The 19,620-nt window shown below is 44.7% G+C and overlaps 1 protein-coding gene across 1 annotated transcript in view; it reads right to left on the bottom strand.

Annotated features, from left to right (window-relative positions):
* The window catches only part of LOC142790829 (cell adhesion molecule Dscam1-like), a 148,691-nt gene that overhangs the window by 76,053 nt on the left and 53,018 nt on the right, over positions 1-19,620 (bottom strand). Inside the window, exon 6 of the mRNA XM_075885357.1 lies at positions 4,899-5,171. Coding sequence (XP_075741472.1) covers positions 4,899-5,171 — 273 coding nt within the window. The remainder of the gene's footprint in view (positions 1-4,898; positions 5,172-19,620) is intronic.

Below are 19,620 nucleotides of genomic sequence, written 5' to 3'. Positions count from 1 at the left end.
AAGTTGGCAATTGATCACTACCGTGAGTCTCTATATCCGTAGACCAAGCTGCAGAAGACAGGAGACTCCTCGATACAAATGTAATGTCAAGGCATCTGCTGTAAGAAGTACCCCGAATGAAAGTGGGCGATCCATCGTTCAGCACTCTTAGTCCAAAATTACACACGAAGTCGCACAAATCTCTGCCACGGCTGTTCATTACAGTGCTACCCCAGAGGCGATGATGAGAGTTGAAATCTTCAATGACAATGTGTGGGCTCTGAGCAGCCTGAAGCACAGATCTAAGGTGAGAGCAGTCCATCTTCGCACTTGGATGGATGTATCCTCCGATAACCGACAACGTGCGCCTTTTATTTTTCATAGTCAAGCAAATGTAATCATTCATTGTATGCGACAGAATGTCATGTCGTACGTACGTCATATCTCAGCGTACACAAACTAGCACCTTGCTTGCGGGGTGATCACTGCGAGACCAAAGCTGGACGTACCCTGATAAACGGAATGAAGAAATTATGTTTGGTTCGCAGATGACAAAAACTGGGAACTGGTATTTCATTACGCGCTGTCTGAAATCAGAGAGACGGTCACGTAAACTACGAGCATTCCACTGCATAACAAGCGTCTGCCGCATGCGATCTTCGAACATCGAGGCCATGTTCGCTTACTGAAGAACAACAAGGTGTGGCTCCAGCACCTCAAGTAACTGGGCAGCAGCTTTAGCCACAGGAGTGTTTAGACCACTAAAGATCTTGCGCATGGAACCCATCAAATTTCTAAGCATACTCTTGATGTCATTATGATGCATCTTGTCGTCCTGCTCGCTGCGTTCAGCAGCATTATGCGTGGAAGACGTACAAGTGGGTCTTGGTGGTAAAGAAGGCCACTCCGAGGTATTACGGGCCGGCCGCTGGTTGGCTCGTCCATTCGTCAGCTGTAAAGGTACGGAAGCACAGACATCTTCATTTCTGGCCAGTAAAAGCAAGCGACGAGAAGGTTAATCCTGGACGTCAGATGTCAGTTCTTCAACTCGGTTAGCACTGCTCCCTCGTTTCCGTCGGTATTGTGAACGACGTATACTGCGCCAGACAGCCCTTTCAGCTTCTCTGTGCGTAGAGTGGTCCCTAACCATCTTTTTCATGATAGTTATTTGGTTCCTTATTTTAGGACAGTCCTATGAGGTTGCGTCGTGGGCGCCCGTGCAGTTAGGACAATTTGTGGCAGCGTGGCAGTTGCCATTGTCATGAGGTCCACCACATCGTTTGCAAGTTACCACACCCTTACAAACTGCACTGACATGCCCAAATTTCAAACATTTATGGCACTGTAGAGGTCTCGGTACACAAGGGCGTACGTACCGCATGACGCACATATCCAACCTTGACGTGAGTAGGCAACGACTCGGACTCGAGCACTACTTTCACACAACGCGACCGTCCAAAGCGGTGGAAACCAATTCCAGGAGCCGTCGAAGAAAGCAATTTCTCAAAGCTTGAGTCTTTTTTTTCTTCGTCCACATCATAAATGACGCCTGTCGTAGTTGCCTTGTCGTAAGCGGAAAACGCGCGCATTGGAATGTTTCCCAACTGGAGAATGGCCTTCAGCGTGTTCATTAAGAATCACATTAAGATCATTAATCACAATAATCACATAATTCACATTAGGATCCATTAAGAAAACACAGCATATCTATGGACTGAATGAAAATGAGTGGGGCGAAGCGTCCGTCTGTCCATTCGTGCATCTGTCCATCCGTGCAACCGTGGGTCTATCTGTCTGTCCATGCATCTGTCCGTCTCTGTGTTTGTATGACCGTTGGTCTAGTGAACACTTCAAGTACCACCATCTCGCTCTGACATTCCAAGAACTAAACTCCCCGATGGCACATACCCGATAGACTTGGTTGGTATGCAGAGGACGATCAGGAAAGCCCTAAGGAGCTTCGCCCCTACAAGTTTCAGCGACGACATGCCCTTTGTAGAAGGACCCTTCGGGTTACCTCGAACGGCGGAGCAGGCCTTGCAAACTAGTGAGGGATCACGATGGCTTGTGTTGGCTGGCTAACTTGTGGGACCTTTGAGGTCACCTCGGATAGTCGTGTCTATGACTTGCGGAATTGCACGCGAAGTTCAAAAATTACACCACAACGCCGACTGCCTCTCTCGAGCCCCCGTCGAAACACTGCAGCAGGATGACCGGGATGATCACTGCTCGTTGGGAACCATAAACGTCAATGAGTTCTCTGTATAACAGCCAACCGACACGAAACTCAGGGACTTAGTGGAATACCTCTAGGACGAGACCAGTTTCTTCCAATGGTATTCAGCCAAATAGTGGCGTCAATTTTATTGAAAAAAACGACATGCAACAACATGCTTGCTAAGAAGAATTCCTCTTCAACCCGGGTTCATTGCGTTCTTGTTTACCGTTCAGTGCAGCAACAACAAATGTTCCAACAAATGTGTATAAACTTACTGGAGGGGGCCACTCCAGACGTTCGCGAAGTCTATTGTCGAAAACAAGTGGATCGTCATAGCTGCTAATTACCCCACTTACTCCGCCGAAACAAATTCTCTAGCTGCCCAATGGCAGCGTTACCAACGTCATCATGTATTCGTGCTGCGTCATGATGTCCCGGAAGTTCCTGGTACTGATAGAGGCATGGCTATTAAGGCTGACTTTACTCAGGAGTCAGGTGATCTTGCAATATAACCAAGCAAAACATCCCCTCACCATGCCCGAAAACCCACAAACCAATGGCTTCACGAAGAGTCTAATTAAGGCCATCGCCGACATGCTGGCAGCGTACGTCAAGTCAAACACAAGAAATGGTACGCCATTTTTTTAAATCTGTGCTTAGCATACAACACAAGCACGCAAGAAACGACCTAGATGACGCATTACAAGATTGTCTACTCAAAGGACCCTGCGTCGACGCTCGTTGCCATGTTACCAGACGTGACCGACCAAGAAAACCTCCATGTCAACGCTCACCTTAGCGGGTGAAGCCAGACAACTTGCCTGTCTACGCACAAAGAGCCAGCATAAGACTAAGAGCCGTGTTTTGTACCTTCGACGGTGGCACGCCAATTATGAGCCTGGTGAGCATGTTTGGTTCTGAACACTGATACGTCCACCTAAACTAAAACAAAAAACTTCTTTGGCGACACCACGCACCACACAAGGTGTGGAGTATCAACACTCTCGGTGCTGTTGACAAAAAGGTAATACCGGATGGCAATACAAAAGCTAAGCAGCACACCATGCGCTCTGAGTTCAATCATGTTGCCATGAATAATAGCCGGCGGCTATTAATCATGACATCGGACGTAATCATGGTTCGGGACATAATAACGAAGGCAAAAGAGGTGCGCCAAGTTGCTCGACGACGACTACTGGACTCCCAGAACAATCGGAACAGCCTCTATGACACCTATCATCGCGATGTGTATTTCGCACCCGCTAATCTGGTCTTGCTTTGGCCCCCCTCACGCCGGCTTGGACTTTCGGAGAAAATACTTTCTAGTTTTTCAGGCCTTTACCGCATCTGAAGCCTGGCGACTGACGTCACCTTGGAAGCCATCCATACGGACGCCACCATCATTCACACTCGAGTTGACGTAGTGCACGTTACGCAGCTCAAGCCATATCACTCAAGCTCCCCCTGATTACCACAAGGTCGGCGCTCCCGCCACCGAGAAATCATGTAGAGGGCGCATTAAAACCACGAAGAGGACAGGCAAGAAGGCGAGGTTGACAGACCCTGTGAGCTGGGCCCCATCATTTCTACCTCCGAGTTTGCTTTGTGTGCGCCGGTTAAGCTTATTTTTCCCATAACAATATCAAGATAGAGGACTACTGCATGCAATGATGAGACAAAAAAGGAAGACGTAGCGCAGAATTGTGCATGCGAAAACTTCGTAGCCAACACAGGTGTGTTTATCAACACTGTGGTTACAAAATGAAGCAGCAAAAAGATGGGGCATCCAGTTTAACGTAAAGTCTTAAATTGCCCACTTGCTTTGACTTTGAATTTAACGGCAATGTAAAAACGGATATCTTACCTGTTTTTTTTTTCTAGAAGACTTGTGACTAAGAGCTGTGCTTCTGAATTGATTATAATGTGTCTTTTATATACCAAAAACCGCCATATGATTATGATAGATGCCGTAGCGGACGGTTCTAAGAATTTTGACAACTTTAGGTTCTTACACGCTACCTGAATTTTTGTACACGGGCCTAAACAATTTTTGTCTTCATCGAAAAAACAGCCGCCGCAGCTGGAATTCTATCTGGAGGCCTGCGGGTCTGCAGCTGAGTAGCTGAGCCAATTAGACCACCACGGTGGTGCTGCGCTGCTGAATGCGTGTGGCCATAAATTGCTACATAAACAGTGGTAACGTCTCCACAAACAAATAATAATAACAAGTGACAGCGTTAGCACATTTTCTGGCGATGATCCATTCAATTTCTAGAGTATTAGTCATTTGCACCACAGTACACCTTTGTCGAGCAAAAGAGCATGATAAAATTGGCCATGGCATCTGCTTGACGTGGCACAACTTGTATCCTAATTACGTACACGTGCACAGACCAACTTTGGTGTTAATGTCTTAAAACTTCGATGAAGAATATGCAAACAGGTGCAGTTTTTTTGCGCCTTTTTGTCTCCCATACCAATGTAAGTGCACTCTTTTTGCATGACAGACATAGCACTGGGGTCACAGGTTCACCCCAATATAGAGTTTCGCTGACTGCTGTCCATGTCCTTGTCACGGTCAAGTGACGGTACAGCAGGCGCTTACGGGAGCACTAATTGTTAATTTTTCTCATTGTACGTCCAACGAGACTTTCAGACAAAGCAGCAGCATAACTGTGTATAAATGAATAGCGACACTCACCGTCCAACTTGAGCCTTGCTGCCACCTGGCAAGAGTCATGGTCGTTAGCCGCGAAACACTGGTACATGCCGGCATCTTCACGGCGCAAAGTCCGGATGCGGAGTAGCCTGTGCTCGGCGAGTAGTTCGACGCGTCCGTCCGGAAGATTTGGTGCACCATCCTTTCTCCATGTGACTCGGTTGATCGGCTGCCCGTCCACGGTGCAGTTGAATTCGGCCGGCAGGCCTATGGCCACGGTCTGCGGCTCAGGCTGTAGCCGCGCTCTCAGAGGTACTGAGTTCGAAGGCAGGAAAGAAAAGAAGAGGAGGCGTCAGCTAAGCAAGTTGCTAGGATGCAAAAGCTTTGTTGTTTGATTGGTGTAAGACGTTGGTGCGTGGACACAAGCTACGCCCGTGGGTTCAAGTCTAGTGGCTCTAGAATTCTAGTATAGCGCCACACATTTATCTGTGCCACTCATTACTTGTAACACATGGTGGAAGGTAGCAACGACTATGTTATCTTAAACAGCTTGCTATTTTCTTGACACATCATACGCACATAACAGCTATGCAAAGCGAAATCACTTCTGCTCCTTGCGTAGGGATATTTCATTTACTCTAAGGAAAGTGACAAACATGCGAAAACTAAACATGTGCGAAACAAAACTCTCAAGGCGGTATAAATACAAGTGGTTTGTACCCTTAAGGAGTGTCAGAATATCCATTACGCCCACCTACCCTCCTTCATTACGTCCCCTCCCCTCCTTCATTACATTAGGCCTTTCGTTAAACGTTTCACTAGCGTACTGGTTGAAAAGCCAGCACATATGCTGGCTTTTCGATTACGGTTACGATTACATGAAAGAAAATTACGACATCTTTCCGCGTAAAGCGCAAGACACATGAGAAAACTTTCAGGCCCTTCCTTTCCTCTGAAACGAAGGCACCGACGTTTTAGAGAGTTCAGCCGCTCATGCGAAAATGGCTCTAAAAGCAGCTTCATAAACACTTTCTCAGGATGTGCAGTCGTCACCCCTACACTGCACAAATCGTTAGGAAAATTGGGGCAACCTTAAGCGTCGCCTTTAAATGTTGAATGCAATAGTGATGTCTTGCCCCTAGTGCGTACTTCAAACACATGGCGCGTGGTATATTTTCGAGCTTGCCACGCACCTACTACGTCACATTAAGGGAGTAGGCGCAATGACGTGTGTGCCTTTTGCAGTGAGTGAGAAGGCTCTAAACCATGAACTCGTTATGGTGATTGCATGTTCTGGCCCCCGATGGCAATGTACGCTAGTACCATGTTCGATACTGCAATATTTTGCGTTTTATCATATAGCGTGTATATAGTACGCATGTGTTTGTAAAGTAATCATGATACTTTCCCTTCATTTTCAGGCAGAGGAAGGTATTTCACCAGTATTCACAAGCAGGGTGCGTGGATGTGTAGTGGAAGACCCGCTTGTCATGTGAACCATCCGGGTTCAATCCCCACTCTGAACTAGAGTATTTTATTATGCATTCCAAACACATCTACCTCAGTTTCTCGGTCATGCAAAAGAGGATGATTTTTCGCTCACAACGAACGTCACAGACGCCGACGCCACAATTCCCGCAAAACGAGCTGTTTGACAATATCGCGTTAAAACACGGATTGCCCCGACACGCAGATAGAACTCTGCTGTTAATCATTACCCAAAGATTTTTTTTTTGTTTCTAAGTAGGCGGAAAAGGGTGGGGGCGACCTATGATGACGACTAGCTGCCGTACTTTCTCAGTTAGCCGTTCAGACGTTTGGAGTAGCGCTGCTCACTAGAGTGGAATCAACGTGAGGGAGAGGGCTGTTGACATTCGATAATGTTAAACGTAAAGCGCGAAAAGCATACAGCCGAGAGGAGAATGACGGGGGCAAATGCTAGCTTCCAACTCATCATGATCATCAGCCTGACTACGCCCAACGCAGGGCAAAGGCTTCTCCTCCATCCGCAGACAAACCCGGTCTTGTGCTTTCCTTTGACACGTTATACTCCCGAACATTTTAATCTCATCAGCCCATCTAACTTTCCATCTCGCTTTCGTGCGTTTGCCTTCTCTGGGAATCCAGTCAGCAGCGCTTAGTTACGAGTGGTTATTCTATAGGCGTGTTACCTACCAGGCCCATGTTCCTTTCTCCTTCTTGATTTAAACTATACCCTTCACACCGGTTTGTGCCCCGCCGCGGTGGTCTAGTAGCTAAGGTACTCGGCTGCTGACCCGCGGGTCGCAGGATTGAATCCCGGCGGCGGCGGCTGCATTTTCGGTGAAGGTGGAGATGTTGCAGGTGCATGTGCTCAGATTTGGATGCACTGTAAAGAACCCCAGGTAGTCGAAACATCCGGAGCCCTCCACTACGGAGTCTGTCATAACCATAGGGTGGTTTTGGGACGTTACACCCTACATATCATCATCATCATCATAATCATCATCACCACCACCACCCTTTTTTTCCCCTGTTCCACTCTGCTCTCTTCTTGTCTGTTCAGCTTACCTCTATCATTTTCCTTGCCATCGTACACTGCGGCGTCCTCGACTTAGGCTGCTTCGTCCTTGTAAGCCTCCAGGTTTCTGCTTTGTAAGTAAGTACCAGCAAAATTTCCATCGCTAACTGCTTCGCGCTCGATGATTCCGCTCCGTAGGTAAGTACTGGCTGTTACATACGTCCCTCTGTAGGGTTAGTGGCAGGTTACTGTAAATAATTTCAGAATGGTTGCAGAATATGATCCACCCTATCTTTATTCTCCTAATTGTTTTAGTCTCATGAATCCGCTCCGTGGTTACTAGCTGTCCTAAGTAGATACATTCCTTTACAACTTCCAGCATCTCTCCAAGTATCACAAAGCGCTGTTCTCTGCTGAGACTGCTGCACATAACTTTAGTTTTGTGCATATTAATTTTCATATTTACTATTCGGATTTCCGTGTTCAGTTCAGTAATCATGAGCTGTAGTTTGTCCCCTGAGTTACTCATCAAGGTGATGTCATCATTGAATAGCAGGTTAATAATATACTCTCCATTAATTCTTAGCCTCCACTCTTCCCAATCTAGGGCCCTGAAAACCTCCTGTAAACACGCGGTGAATACCAGTGAAGAGGTCGTGTCCCCTGGCTTACAGAATTCTCTATTGAAGTTCTGTCTCTTTTTTGTAGAGAACTATGGTGGCTGTTGATACACTACAGATTTCTTCCGGTATGTTTATGTAGGGTTCATGGATTTTCTGATTCCGTAGTGCCTGCATTACTGCTGATGTCTCAACTTAGTCAAACAACTTTCGTAATCTATGAAAGATATGTATAGGTGTTTCTTGAATTCCACGCATGTCTACATTTCCTCATTGATAGTATGAATATGGTGTATTGTGAAGTAGCCTGTGCGAAATGCTGCTTGGCCCTTTAGTTTATTATGTGTAATGTTGCCTTACTTCTATTAGCTGTTACTTTTGTAATTATTTTGTAGAGAACAAACAGTAATCTGAATGACCTGTAATTTTTCATGTATTTGAAGTTTCCATTTTTATGGAAAAATGACGTTGACGTTCTTCCATGATTCTGGTACCCTTCTGGTCAAGAGACACTTCGTATTTAAAGTGGCCTGTTTTTCTAACTTCCAACTATCGTTTTATAAAGCGACGCGGAAAAAAGTAGCTGTCACATTATATCACAACCATACCAAGCAAAGCGCGAGGGTTAAAACATTCAAGCCAAACTTCAGTGAAGCTACGCAGGACGAACTCGTGCGGGTCCATTCAAATAACCCAGTTTTTTTTAGTGTGACAGATAGCTTACTAACACCGTATTCATTTGCTTTTGCTGCCGAACAAATGATGAACCCATTGCTATCGTTAGGGTGAGCCGTTATTTGACGAAGCAGGGTGCGCCGTTATTTGACGAAACGACTGTGTTGGCTATTCACCCTAGCAGTAGCGCTAGGCTTATCATTTAGGTGGTGGTGTTAGCGAATGAATCCTGCATCAACTAGTCATCGATTACGATCATAAAAGAAGTCACAGCATTGCTGCAAAGGTGATGATCACGATAGCGAGGAACTGTAAGGTCATGCGTATAATGGCGAGCATAACAAAACGTTCCCCGTGTTTCTCACGCACAAATGACGCACGAACCGTACTCACAGGTACAGATGAATGCGAATAAGCGTCTCCATTGTTACTTCGCTGTGTCTGAAAAGCACGCCTTTTTCGCAAACGGCGACTGTGCTACGAGTGCAATGACTATTGTGCGCCCCGTAACTACAACAGTATCGTTCCGGTGAAAGCTCAATTCGAACGATTGTTTCCACCGTGAGGTAAGCGAAAGCGTCCTCTCTCCGCTGGGCAAAGTACGCGTGTAAGATGAGAGTACGCGCCACTGCGTCGCGAAAATCTAATAGCGTGTGCTCATAGCGCCATTTTGCTGCTAATGCTGAAAACAGGATAGTAGTTCTCCCCGAATTGCTCGGCACCTGCGGTAAGTGGTAGATATAGATAGCTTGCCGTTTGAACGTTTAATGAATTTCTTTTCGGTGGCTGAGTGGTCAACGCGTCGCACCCACGAAATAGAGGTCTCAAGTTCAAGTCCGCACGATGGAGCCTTTTTCTGGAACATTTTTCTTTCTTGCACTTATATGTACATATATTCACACACACACACAAACACACACACACACACACACACACACATATATATATATATATATATATATATATATATATATATATATATCAAAATATATATATATATCAATATATATATATATATATATATATATATATATATATATATATATATATATATATAAATATATATATATATATATATATATATATATAGGCAGACATGGTGGTTGAGCGGCCGTAGCGTTGCATATAGTCCAGTAGGTCCTCCTTGAGCGGTCACAACGTGGTTTATTTCGACGTTTAGGCCTAGAGTCTGGCCTTCATCAGGATTAAAGATACAGTTTGTTGGTGCTCAGCTTTATACAATCTCAAATCAGAGGGCAAGGAAAGAGGAAAAAAGACACAAAAGAAAAAAAGAAAAAAAAAGAAACAAAGAAAAAAAGAAAAAGGAAAGAAAAAGAAGGAAAAAGAAAAGACAAAGACAAAAATAATATCCGGTGGATGCCCCGCGGGTGCCCCCTTTCACTCTTCCTTCCACTTCCCCCCTCCACTCTTCCCTCCACTTCCCCTTCATCTCTCTCCCTCTTCTCCCCTTCACCTTTCTGATCTCAGCAGTCTGTGTATGTTTCCGTTCACTAATGCATTCCTCCCGATCAGACGGCCCCTCCTGGCACTGGCGGTTCGGTGTGGGGCAAAAAAAGAGCTTTTCAGGAAGTCCTAAGCCTTTAACTACTCGGAGTCCCGTAAACAATTCGTCGTAGAAGGAGGGGTGCCGCGTATTGTGGCAGAGGCTGGTAAGCGGGCATTTTAGGAAGTTCCAAGCCTTTAACTACTCTGCGCCCTGTCAACATTTCGTCGTAAAAAGAGGGGTGCCCCGTATTGCGGTAGGCTGTGCAAACGGGTGCAATGCGAATTCCTTGCCCGCTTCTGGATTACGCGTGTAGTGGGGGCCTCCCGGCTGTGCACAGGGTTGCTGCTGGGCATGTCATGCATGGTACAATTGATTGGGTAGTAAAATAAAACAGAAAACAGACGACAGCTGCAATTAGGAAGAGTAGTTACACTTGGAATTCTTTTGGGTTGTCCAGTGCCCTTCGCAGCTGCAGTGCCGTGAACTCAATTACTATTTTCATTGTTGCCGTTATTATTTTCTAATGCTTTAATTGCTGCAAGTGTACCAGGATTCTCATTTATTCCTCTTTGCCCCACACCGAACCGCCAGTGCCAGGAAGGGCCGTCTGATCGGGAGGAATGCGTTAGTGAACGGAAACATACACAGACCGCTGACATCAGAAAGGTGAAGGGGAGAAGGGGGAGAGAGATGAAGGGGGAAGTGGAGGGAAGAGTGGAGGGGGGAAGTGGAAGGAAGAGTGGAAGGGGGGCACCCGAGGGACGTCCACCGTATATTATTTTGCTCTTCTTCTCTTTTTCCTTCTTTTTCTTTCCTTTTTTTCTTTTTTTTCCTTTTTTCTTTTCTGTCTTTTTTTCCTCTTTCCTTGCCCTCTGATTTGAGAGTGTATAAAGCTGAGCACCAACAAACTGTATCTTTATTCCTGATGAAGGCCAGACTCTAGGCCGAAACGTCGAAATAAACCACGTTGTGACCGCTCACGGAGGATCTACTGGACTATATATATATACGATGAGTGATGCCGAAGCCGGCGGAAAAATGCAGCCAAGAGTGTCCATATAATTGCTCTCGCAACACAAAACAATACATGACTAGAAGAAGATAGAATACAAAATTTTGCACGTTGATTTTTTTATAATAGTTGGCTTATGACCCACTTATCACGACATGAAATCTCATCTGCGCGAGTGCGGGACGGTATTTATTTAGAGACGTTTTTAAGGCACCCTGTCGCAGTTTCGCTTTCCAAAAGCACCAATCTAGGCAGGAGCAGTTCCCGGCGAAAGATAAACAGAGCTGGCCACGTGAACACGCAAAACTGTGACAGGACAGCAGGGACAGCATACGACGGGTACCCTTATTGCTGTTGTTTTCTCAGGTGTTCGAGGCGTGCCGTTGCTGACTATCGGCGTTGGTAGCGGAGAGTGCTGCATCCAGCGCCTTGCGGGAGTGCCGCGCTGACCGACAGGCTACGTTTTTGCGCCCGGCACCATACCACGTGGCATCGGCCACCCCTGGCCCTTCAAAAAGACAGCGGCAACGCCTCCCTCGATCACTTGGCAGCAGGGACAGCATACGACGGGGACGCTTATTGCTGTTGTTTTCCCTGGTTAGGCATTTGCCCTCCTGTTTTGTATAGTTCATTCGCTATCCTAGCGCTGTCTCTGTTGCCTACTTTTCAAAGTTCGTACTTGTTTTGCCCACTGTTGAATCTGTAACTGGCCTTTAATCATGGGTACTGAGTTCGCGGACTTCAAACGCGATATTCGGAAAGAAATCAGAGAGTTAAACAAAAGCCTTGAATACATGAACAAAGACTACGGAAATATAAAACAAGAGTGCGCTGAAATTAGAAAGAAAAACGCTGCTCTCAGGGCGTCCCACGAGGCAATGCAATGTGAGATAGACCGTTTGAGAAAGTTGGTGCACGAAAATTCCACGCGCCTAACTGCTCAGGATCAATACTCTCGAAACAAAAATATAGAAATTAAAGGGATGCCACATACCCCTAATGAAAACCTTGTGCAATTGCTTGCCAAATTTGGTGACGCCTTGGGGGAGCAATAAGTGAACAAGACATAAAAATATGCCACTGTTTGCCAGCGAGGAGTGCAGCTTCGCAAAGTAACATGGCACCAGACCCAGGTGTAGCAAAGAACAACGAGGTACGCCCTCATGCAAGCGCTGTTCCCGATCGGGGTAGCAAAGCAGGCAGTGACGCCCCCCTGAACGAAAACATTGTGGTTGTTTTCAGTCACCGAGCTAAGAGGGATGTCATCGTTAAGAAAGCACGGAGAACTCGATTCACAGCTGAGGAACTGGGATTCACAACTAAACAGTCTGTTTTCGTAAATGACCACCTTTGTCCCCAACTGAAAAAAATGCTGGGTATGACGATTGCTCGGAAACGGGAAATGAACTGGCGCTTTGCGTGGGCAAGTGGTGGCAAAATATTTGCGCATGAAACGGAAACATCTCGTGCAGTTCAAATCGCATGTGAAGCCGACTTGCATAAGATGCGCGCGGCCACTTCAAGCAGCCGCGAGGCATCTAGCATGCCATAGGCTTATCTGATTAACGCTTTTCGTTTTTGCGGCACGACTTTTTTTCTTTTTCTTTTTTTCCTTTTGCTAAGATGGCGATATTACCACGTGATATCCATATACCTTACACTAGTGGATATTGCAGTATCATGCACTTAAATGCTCACTCAGCTCGCAACAAGCACGATAATATAACTATGTTTCTCGACGAATTCTCGTTTAAATTCGACATCATCATGATTTCTGAAACTTGGTACACGTGCAATGACGAGGTACTATGCTTGCCAACGTATAAATTGTTCTTTATAAACAGGCCCTTTCGTCGAGGGGGAGGTGTGTTACAACTAATTGCTGACCATTTAGTTTGCAGCCTTCTCTCAGACTTTTCAGCGATTACACCAGACTATGGGGCATTATCACTAGCATGTCACAAGTATTTGTATGTGGTAGTTTATCATCCACCTGACGGAAAAACAGAAGCGTTTTTTCGATTTCTTGAAAATCTGCTTACGTATGCGTGCACTAACAAGTTGCACATTATCATAGGGGGCGACTGCAACAATAACCTTCTACAGCAAACTGAAACCTATGGTAACTTCAAACTACTACTCGATTCCTTTGCGTGTGCTAATATTATTACTGAACCTACACGTGTCACTTCAGATACTGAAAGCCTTATCGACTTACTTATTACAAATGACATAAGTGATTAAACCGTATCTGGAACTGTTGTTGCCGATATTAGTGATCGCTACCCTATATACATGTTTCAAAATCGCAACGAGTATCTTAATCGTGCCAAAGTATCAACTCCAGAATCATACAAAATACAGGAAATTAGTAACAAAACATTAGACACCTTTACGCGTGAAATTGCCCAGATTTGTTGGGATCCTGTGTATAAATCAGTTAACGCTAATTAGGCGTATGGAATATCGATGTGCCTGTTAAGAAAAACTTACAATAAGTGCTTTAAATATAAAACTGTCGAAACTCTAAAGAAAGGTCGGAAACAATGGATGACGCGCGAATGTCTGGTAATGATTAAGAAGAAAAATCTACTGTACGCGAAATTTGGGAAAACAAGACACCATAACGATCTTTCGGAATTCAAACGGTATAAAAAGTTTGTAACGAAGCACCTGAGAAAAACTAAGGATGCGTACTATGACGCTCTCTTCAAGAGGGTTAGCACTCGTGGCGACGTGCTTTGGCGAGAAATAAATAAGCTTCTAAATAGAAGTTGCTCTAGAGGCAACGCACTCGAGTTAAACATAGATAACAAGATAGTAAAAGGTGAAGAACTTGCTAATAAATTTACCGTGTATTTCACAACGCTGGTGTCCTCTGATTTATCAAACCTTCCTCGTGCCTGTAACAGTGATTACAGGAACTTTCTAGGTGTGCCAAACATGAGCACTGCATATTTTTTAAACACAACTCCTGAAGAAGTATTGTCTGTATTTATGTCACTAAAATACACTACTGCTCGGGACATAGATGACCTACAAATTAAGCCTATTAAAGCAGCACTTGATCTTTTGTTACCTGTTCTTACCTATCTATTTATTATCTGCTTATCTACGGGAGTTTTCCCAGAAAGAATGAAGCATGCGAGAGTTAGTGCCTTATACAAATCTGGTGACCGAAATATCTTTTCTAATTATCGTCCGATCTTCATACTTCCTGTTATATCTAAAGGGCTACAGAAAATCATATATCAACGTGTCATGTCTTTTCGTGAAAAGTACTCTATATTATCACCGCATCAATTTGGCTTCCGACGGGGCATGTCCACGGAACAGGCTCTCCTCACACAACAAGAACTCATACTTAACTCATTTGAAAAGAAACTGTTAACGCTGGGCGTTTTTATTGACTATTCCAAAGCGTTCGATAGAATCAACCACGAAGTACTCTATGCAAAATTGCGTCATTATGGTTTTCGGGGAACCCCACTTGACTTTCTGAAATCTTATTTATCACAAAGAAAACAATCTGTAGTTATAAATGACAGCCAATCCTCCCTACTAACCATAACGTCAGGTGTACCTCAGGGCAGCATATTAGGGCCCCTACTGTTTATTATTTACATAAACGACATAACAAGTGTCAGCAAATATGTGGACTTTATAATTTATCCAGACGACACTATTTTATTTTTTCATGGTAATGATTTAGGTAAGCTTGCAGACTCAGCCAACAACATTCTTATTGACATCTTCATATGGAGTACTGCAAATTATTTAATGATCAACACAAAAAAATCTAAAGCTGTGGTATTCGCACCGGTTAAGAAGGCTGTCTGTCGTGGTTTGGATATACACCAAGGGCCCGAAAAAATTGAGGTTGTCAAAGAAGTTTCATCATTAGGAGTAACTTTCAATGAAAATCTTAATTGTAACGAAAACCTTAAAAAAGTAACTAGAAATATAGCTAGGACGTGTGGTGCTCTCTCTAAACTTCGACAGATACTTCCAGCAAACATTAAACTTTTACTCTATAATACGTTGTTTTCATCTCACATAAACTATTGTAATCTAGTGTGGGCAGACACATCTAGAGCAAATTGGAACAAAATATTTTTACTGCAGAAAAAAGTGATTCGTCATATTGCAAACGTACCATACGACGCACATACAAGTCATTTATTCAGAGAATATAAGATTTTACTGATCGATCACATCCACAGCTTTAACCTTATCATGAAATACAAACAAAGCTTGCTATCAAACAACGCTTGTTTTCTTAAACTTTGTAACCTCAGAAAAAATACACAATCTCATTATGACATTCGGAAAAGGCCTTCCTGGTTCGTTCTTTATTTGCGAACTAATCATGGTTTGATAATACTTGAACACTGTATTCCTGCTTCTTTCAACATGTTTGAAAATAAAAACATCGACATCTTTAATATACATAAAAACAACTTAAGAACCTTCTCATCCAGAATGGCGGCGTGTAGTTTAGCTTCTTGTAATTGTCCGGCTACAATACTATATATAAAAGAAACCCCCTATATTAGTGCTCGTGGGTAACATGGCATCCTATGATGTTTGCTTTTTTGACATTTTTTACGTTGCTTTTTTTACGAGTAAAACATGTAACATTTCACTCGTCAGTGTTTCCCTTGTGCATCAAAACTTGTGCTTTTCGCATACCCAGTGTTGTAAACGTTGTATAATCATTTTGTAATACTTTGGTAGCCGTTTAGCAACGTGTGCATTGTTTCATGATTGCCCGTACGCTGTTTTCTTTTGTTATTTGTTGTTTTTTTCTCTTTGGGATTTGCTTATTTTGTGTAAATCTGAAACTGATGTAATTTTGATGCATTTTCTTTTTATTTCCTAATTTCTTGAAGTTTTGAAGATCGACGTCTAATTGTTTCTTTTTGTTTGTGCTCTGTCGATTTGTAATGCCAAGTGAAAACGGGTAGGAGCCTCGTCAAGCTGCTAACATAGCAGCCTTTTGCTCTTATCCTTGCGTTTTCTTTTTCGCAACTCTGTGAAGAAAATGCTCAATAAAAACTGAAACTGAAACTGAGGGGCGCCGCGTGCGCGAACGGGCACCGCATTGACAGTCAGCACGAACGAAGCCGCAGACGTGGAGGAGGCAATCAAACGTAGTGCAACCGCAAGGCGCGCGCCACCAATCAGCTAACACATAGTCTTGACGTAGGTCTGTTTGCATTGCCCTTGCGTTGTTGTCGGCGTCGTGAGGGCCTCTTCATCTCACTCAGTTGCGCGATGTGCACTTTAAAACTTATTTTAAATACGTTCCAGGCTACGTTTGCTTTTTATATCTCGTAAGCATTGTGTACGTCTCCGGATAAATCTATCTCGCTAATTATCCCGTCTTTCAAATTTATTGTCAGCATTCCTTTAAAATAACCGGCACGGTGTCTTCCCGACTATTCCCAATGCTATGTGGTTTCAATTTTTTTTGTCATCCTCGTGCTTTCACTGATATGGTTGTTATCTCACGCGGCAGCTACATGTGTGCTCGTTTCTTTATTAAATGATAGCTGGAAGTTAGCACTTCTCGTCGTTACCTTGTCCACTGTGTACTTTTCGCGCTTTGTATACAAGATTATAAATAAGTGGATCTCGTATCAACATACTTGCACCCCCAAAAAGCTGAAGCAAATACCCCTCCACAGAAAGCTGTCACCATGCCATAACGCCCCGTATTTTTTTCAACAGCTGCAACTGACGGTAAACGTATTGTGTATAGTCGGAAGCCGAGATGATGTTCAGTACTTTTACTTATACCCTTCAACAATGTTCGATTGTAATTTGACTTACAATGTAATTTCACCATTCGTGCATCAATAACGCAAATTATTGCAATGCCCAAATGCACTCTGCCGTCTTGTAAAACAAATACGCAGAAGTCTTTCTTATTATCGTTATTCCGGAAGCATCGATAAATTCTAAATATTAGGTTACCTTGCATTAAATTAGCTCACACTTTATTATGCACTGAATACCAATCAATCCGTAGTGTTTTTGGTCAATTCTTACGAGGGAAACTTCTGTTCGATTAGACATATGGACGAATGTTTCTTCCGTATGAGGAAAACTGGTTAAAGAATAAAACGGAGTTCATCATGTTTGTCGCGTGTTTTGTGTTCATGACTTACGTATTCTGCGTTCCTATTTCTGACCCTCATACTAACACGAAAGAAATTGGCAATGAGTATATAAACCACAATGCTCTTCCGACAGAAGAGCTGATGTGTTATTTCTTTATCACGTGCATACTTTCAAAGAATCAATTATTGCAATTATTTACGCACGGTGTAGTGTGCTTTTAGCAGAACCCATTCAGTGTTTTGCTGCCGCCTTAGAACCAGTGCCGCATTGTTTGTTATTCATACTTTCAAAACGCTCACTAGAAGTGTGAATTTGGATAATTCGTACATCAAAATTCATTCATCCCAAGAGGCCTTGCTAAATACATCTCAACAAAATTACAAACGATAAGTCGTCTCCTTGGACTGTTTCGTACAAATGCGGCCTTAACAACATCAGAAGTGCCTGAAAAATGTTCTGCATGAATATGCAAAGAAGCAGATACTAAATCGCATAGAGAATTTGCACGAATAGAAAGATACATATAGCTAGCGTTTGAATATCTGCTGCAATAGACCAGTATTTGGAAAACGCGACACTTCGATCGTCAGCGTATGAACGGAAGGCGACCTTTCACAGCAGAAGCTGTACATGGATAGGAAAAGCGAAGAACCGTCAGTCAGCGGTGTCGCGAGCGGTGTCCATTGGCTTCGTTATCAGCTACGTCATTCGCAGTGGCGTAGCCATCTACGCGCGCCTTCTGTTGCTGCATTGTGAGTGACGTCGCGCGTCTCGTCGCAGTGGCGGCGCCGAGCGCGCGCGCAAGAGTTTCTCCTGAAATGTTTCACATGGACATGCCACGGTGCCACACAGGACCCGTTAATTAGGGAGGCGATCGCCGGGCTAATTCCAAGGGCTGAAGTATCGGCCCCCCAACCGCACCACGAAAGCGTGGACAATTTAGAAGTGGTCCTTTTTGGCGCGCCAGCGGACGCCGGCTGTGGCCCAAAGAGCAAGTCAGAGCCGAGAGTTGATAAACAAACAAAATTATATTCTAAATAACGGCAGATCAAAACAATACACAAGTATGCACAGTCCACAATAGTTGCATACAATATGTCACCAATCTAACAACGTACTACACAGTACAATCAGCCACACTCGAAACAACGGACACAGACAACAATACGCACTACAATTGCAGTCGCAAGCATTGAACAATCAAGACACTTAAGGACGAAAGAGATAGAAAACCTATTCAGTCCAAAGTTCTTGGAACAAAAGTCTGGATGATACTCTTCCGAGAATCACTCACTCAAAGTCCAGCGTTGTTGTCGTTCCACTTCCCTCGAAGTTTCTCTTCCAGGAAACCTCGCCGAAGTTTCTCTTCCAGGAAAGCTCGCGTCTTTAATTGGCCACTCTCCAAGCTTCAAACTTCTTCGCCGGAAACACGTCGGCTTCACACACGCAGCTGTTGCCAAGCGTCTTCGCTCGATAGCGGTAAACACACACTCTTGCCTGTAGCTCGAGTCGTCACCCCTTAGGTGGAAATCATCTTCTTCTCCTGCTTTGTCTATACGGACAAAACCTTCGCCGACTACACGGCGGAATCCCTACGCGCTCTGGCGCTAACTTCCGTATTCTCCTCCGAAGTTTCTCTTCCAGAAAACCTCACGTCTTCTCCTGCTCTCTCGTCTCGGCTGCTCAATTAAATACCTTCCGCGCGAGATTCCAGAAGGTTCTCGTCATTTCGTCGGCGCGATACGCAGCGAAGGATGGGGAGAGGGCGAGACGGTTGGGATGCCCTCCGTGGCAGATGACTCAACTTGGTATGACCACGCCCCTTTTCTTCTAGAAACATCCAGTGCTTGCTCGGCCGCCGATGTGGGGTGAGGAGGTTCGTCGGCGAAGCCACGCTTCCGAAGGAGAGGCTCGCGCGCCCGGGGAGCCTTTAGATGTTTGTTTTCTGTTTCTTTCTTTTTTGTTGACCTCGCGGCGTCACTCCGGCGGTTCATCGCGAGAATTTGGCGGCGCGCCCTTTTTGAGCGCTCGTTCTGTGACACACGGACAACTCTACAAGAACGCCGACAGTGAAAAAGTGAGAAAGCTCGCAATCGCCGGGACGATGGCGCTGTCCGGGCACGGAAACGAGCCCGGGAAGCCGAGGGCCGGTAGAAATTGCGTGGTATAATCCAGCAGCCTTCCAAGCCGCTCTATATTGCGAATAGGAATGCAAGCACCGATGCAGGGCTTATTCTGGAAACCTCGCCTCCAAATTAGGTCGCGTTATCAAACGCTTGCATCTACGCCGCGGTGCGGCGTCAATGTGATGTCTGCGGGAGCGC

The sequence above is a fragment of the Rhipicephalus microplus genome, chromosome 2 (genome assembly GCF_043290135.1).
Source record: "Rhipicephalus microplus isolate Deutch F79 chromosome 2, USDA_Rmic, whole genome shotgun sequence".
NCBI lineage: Eukaryota > Metazoa > Arthropoda > Arachnida > Ixodida > Ixodidae > Rhipicephalus > Rhipicephalus microplus.
The sequence above is the reverse complement of the archived record's forward strand: the minus strand, read 5'-3'. Positions and strand labels throughout refer to the sequence as shown.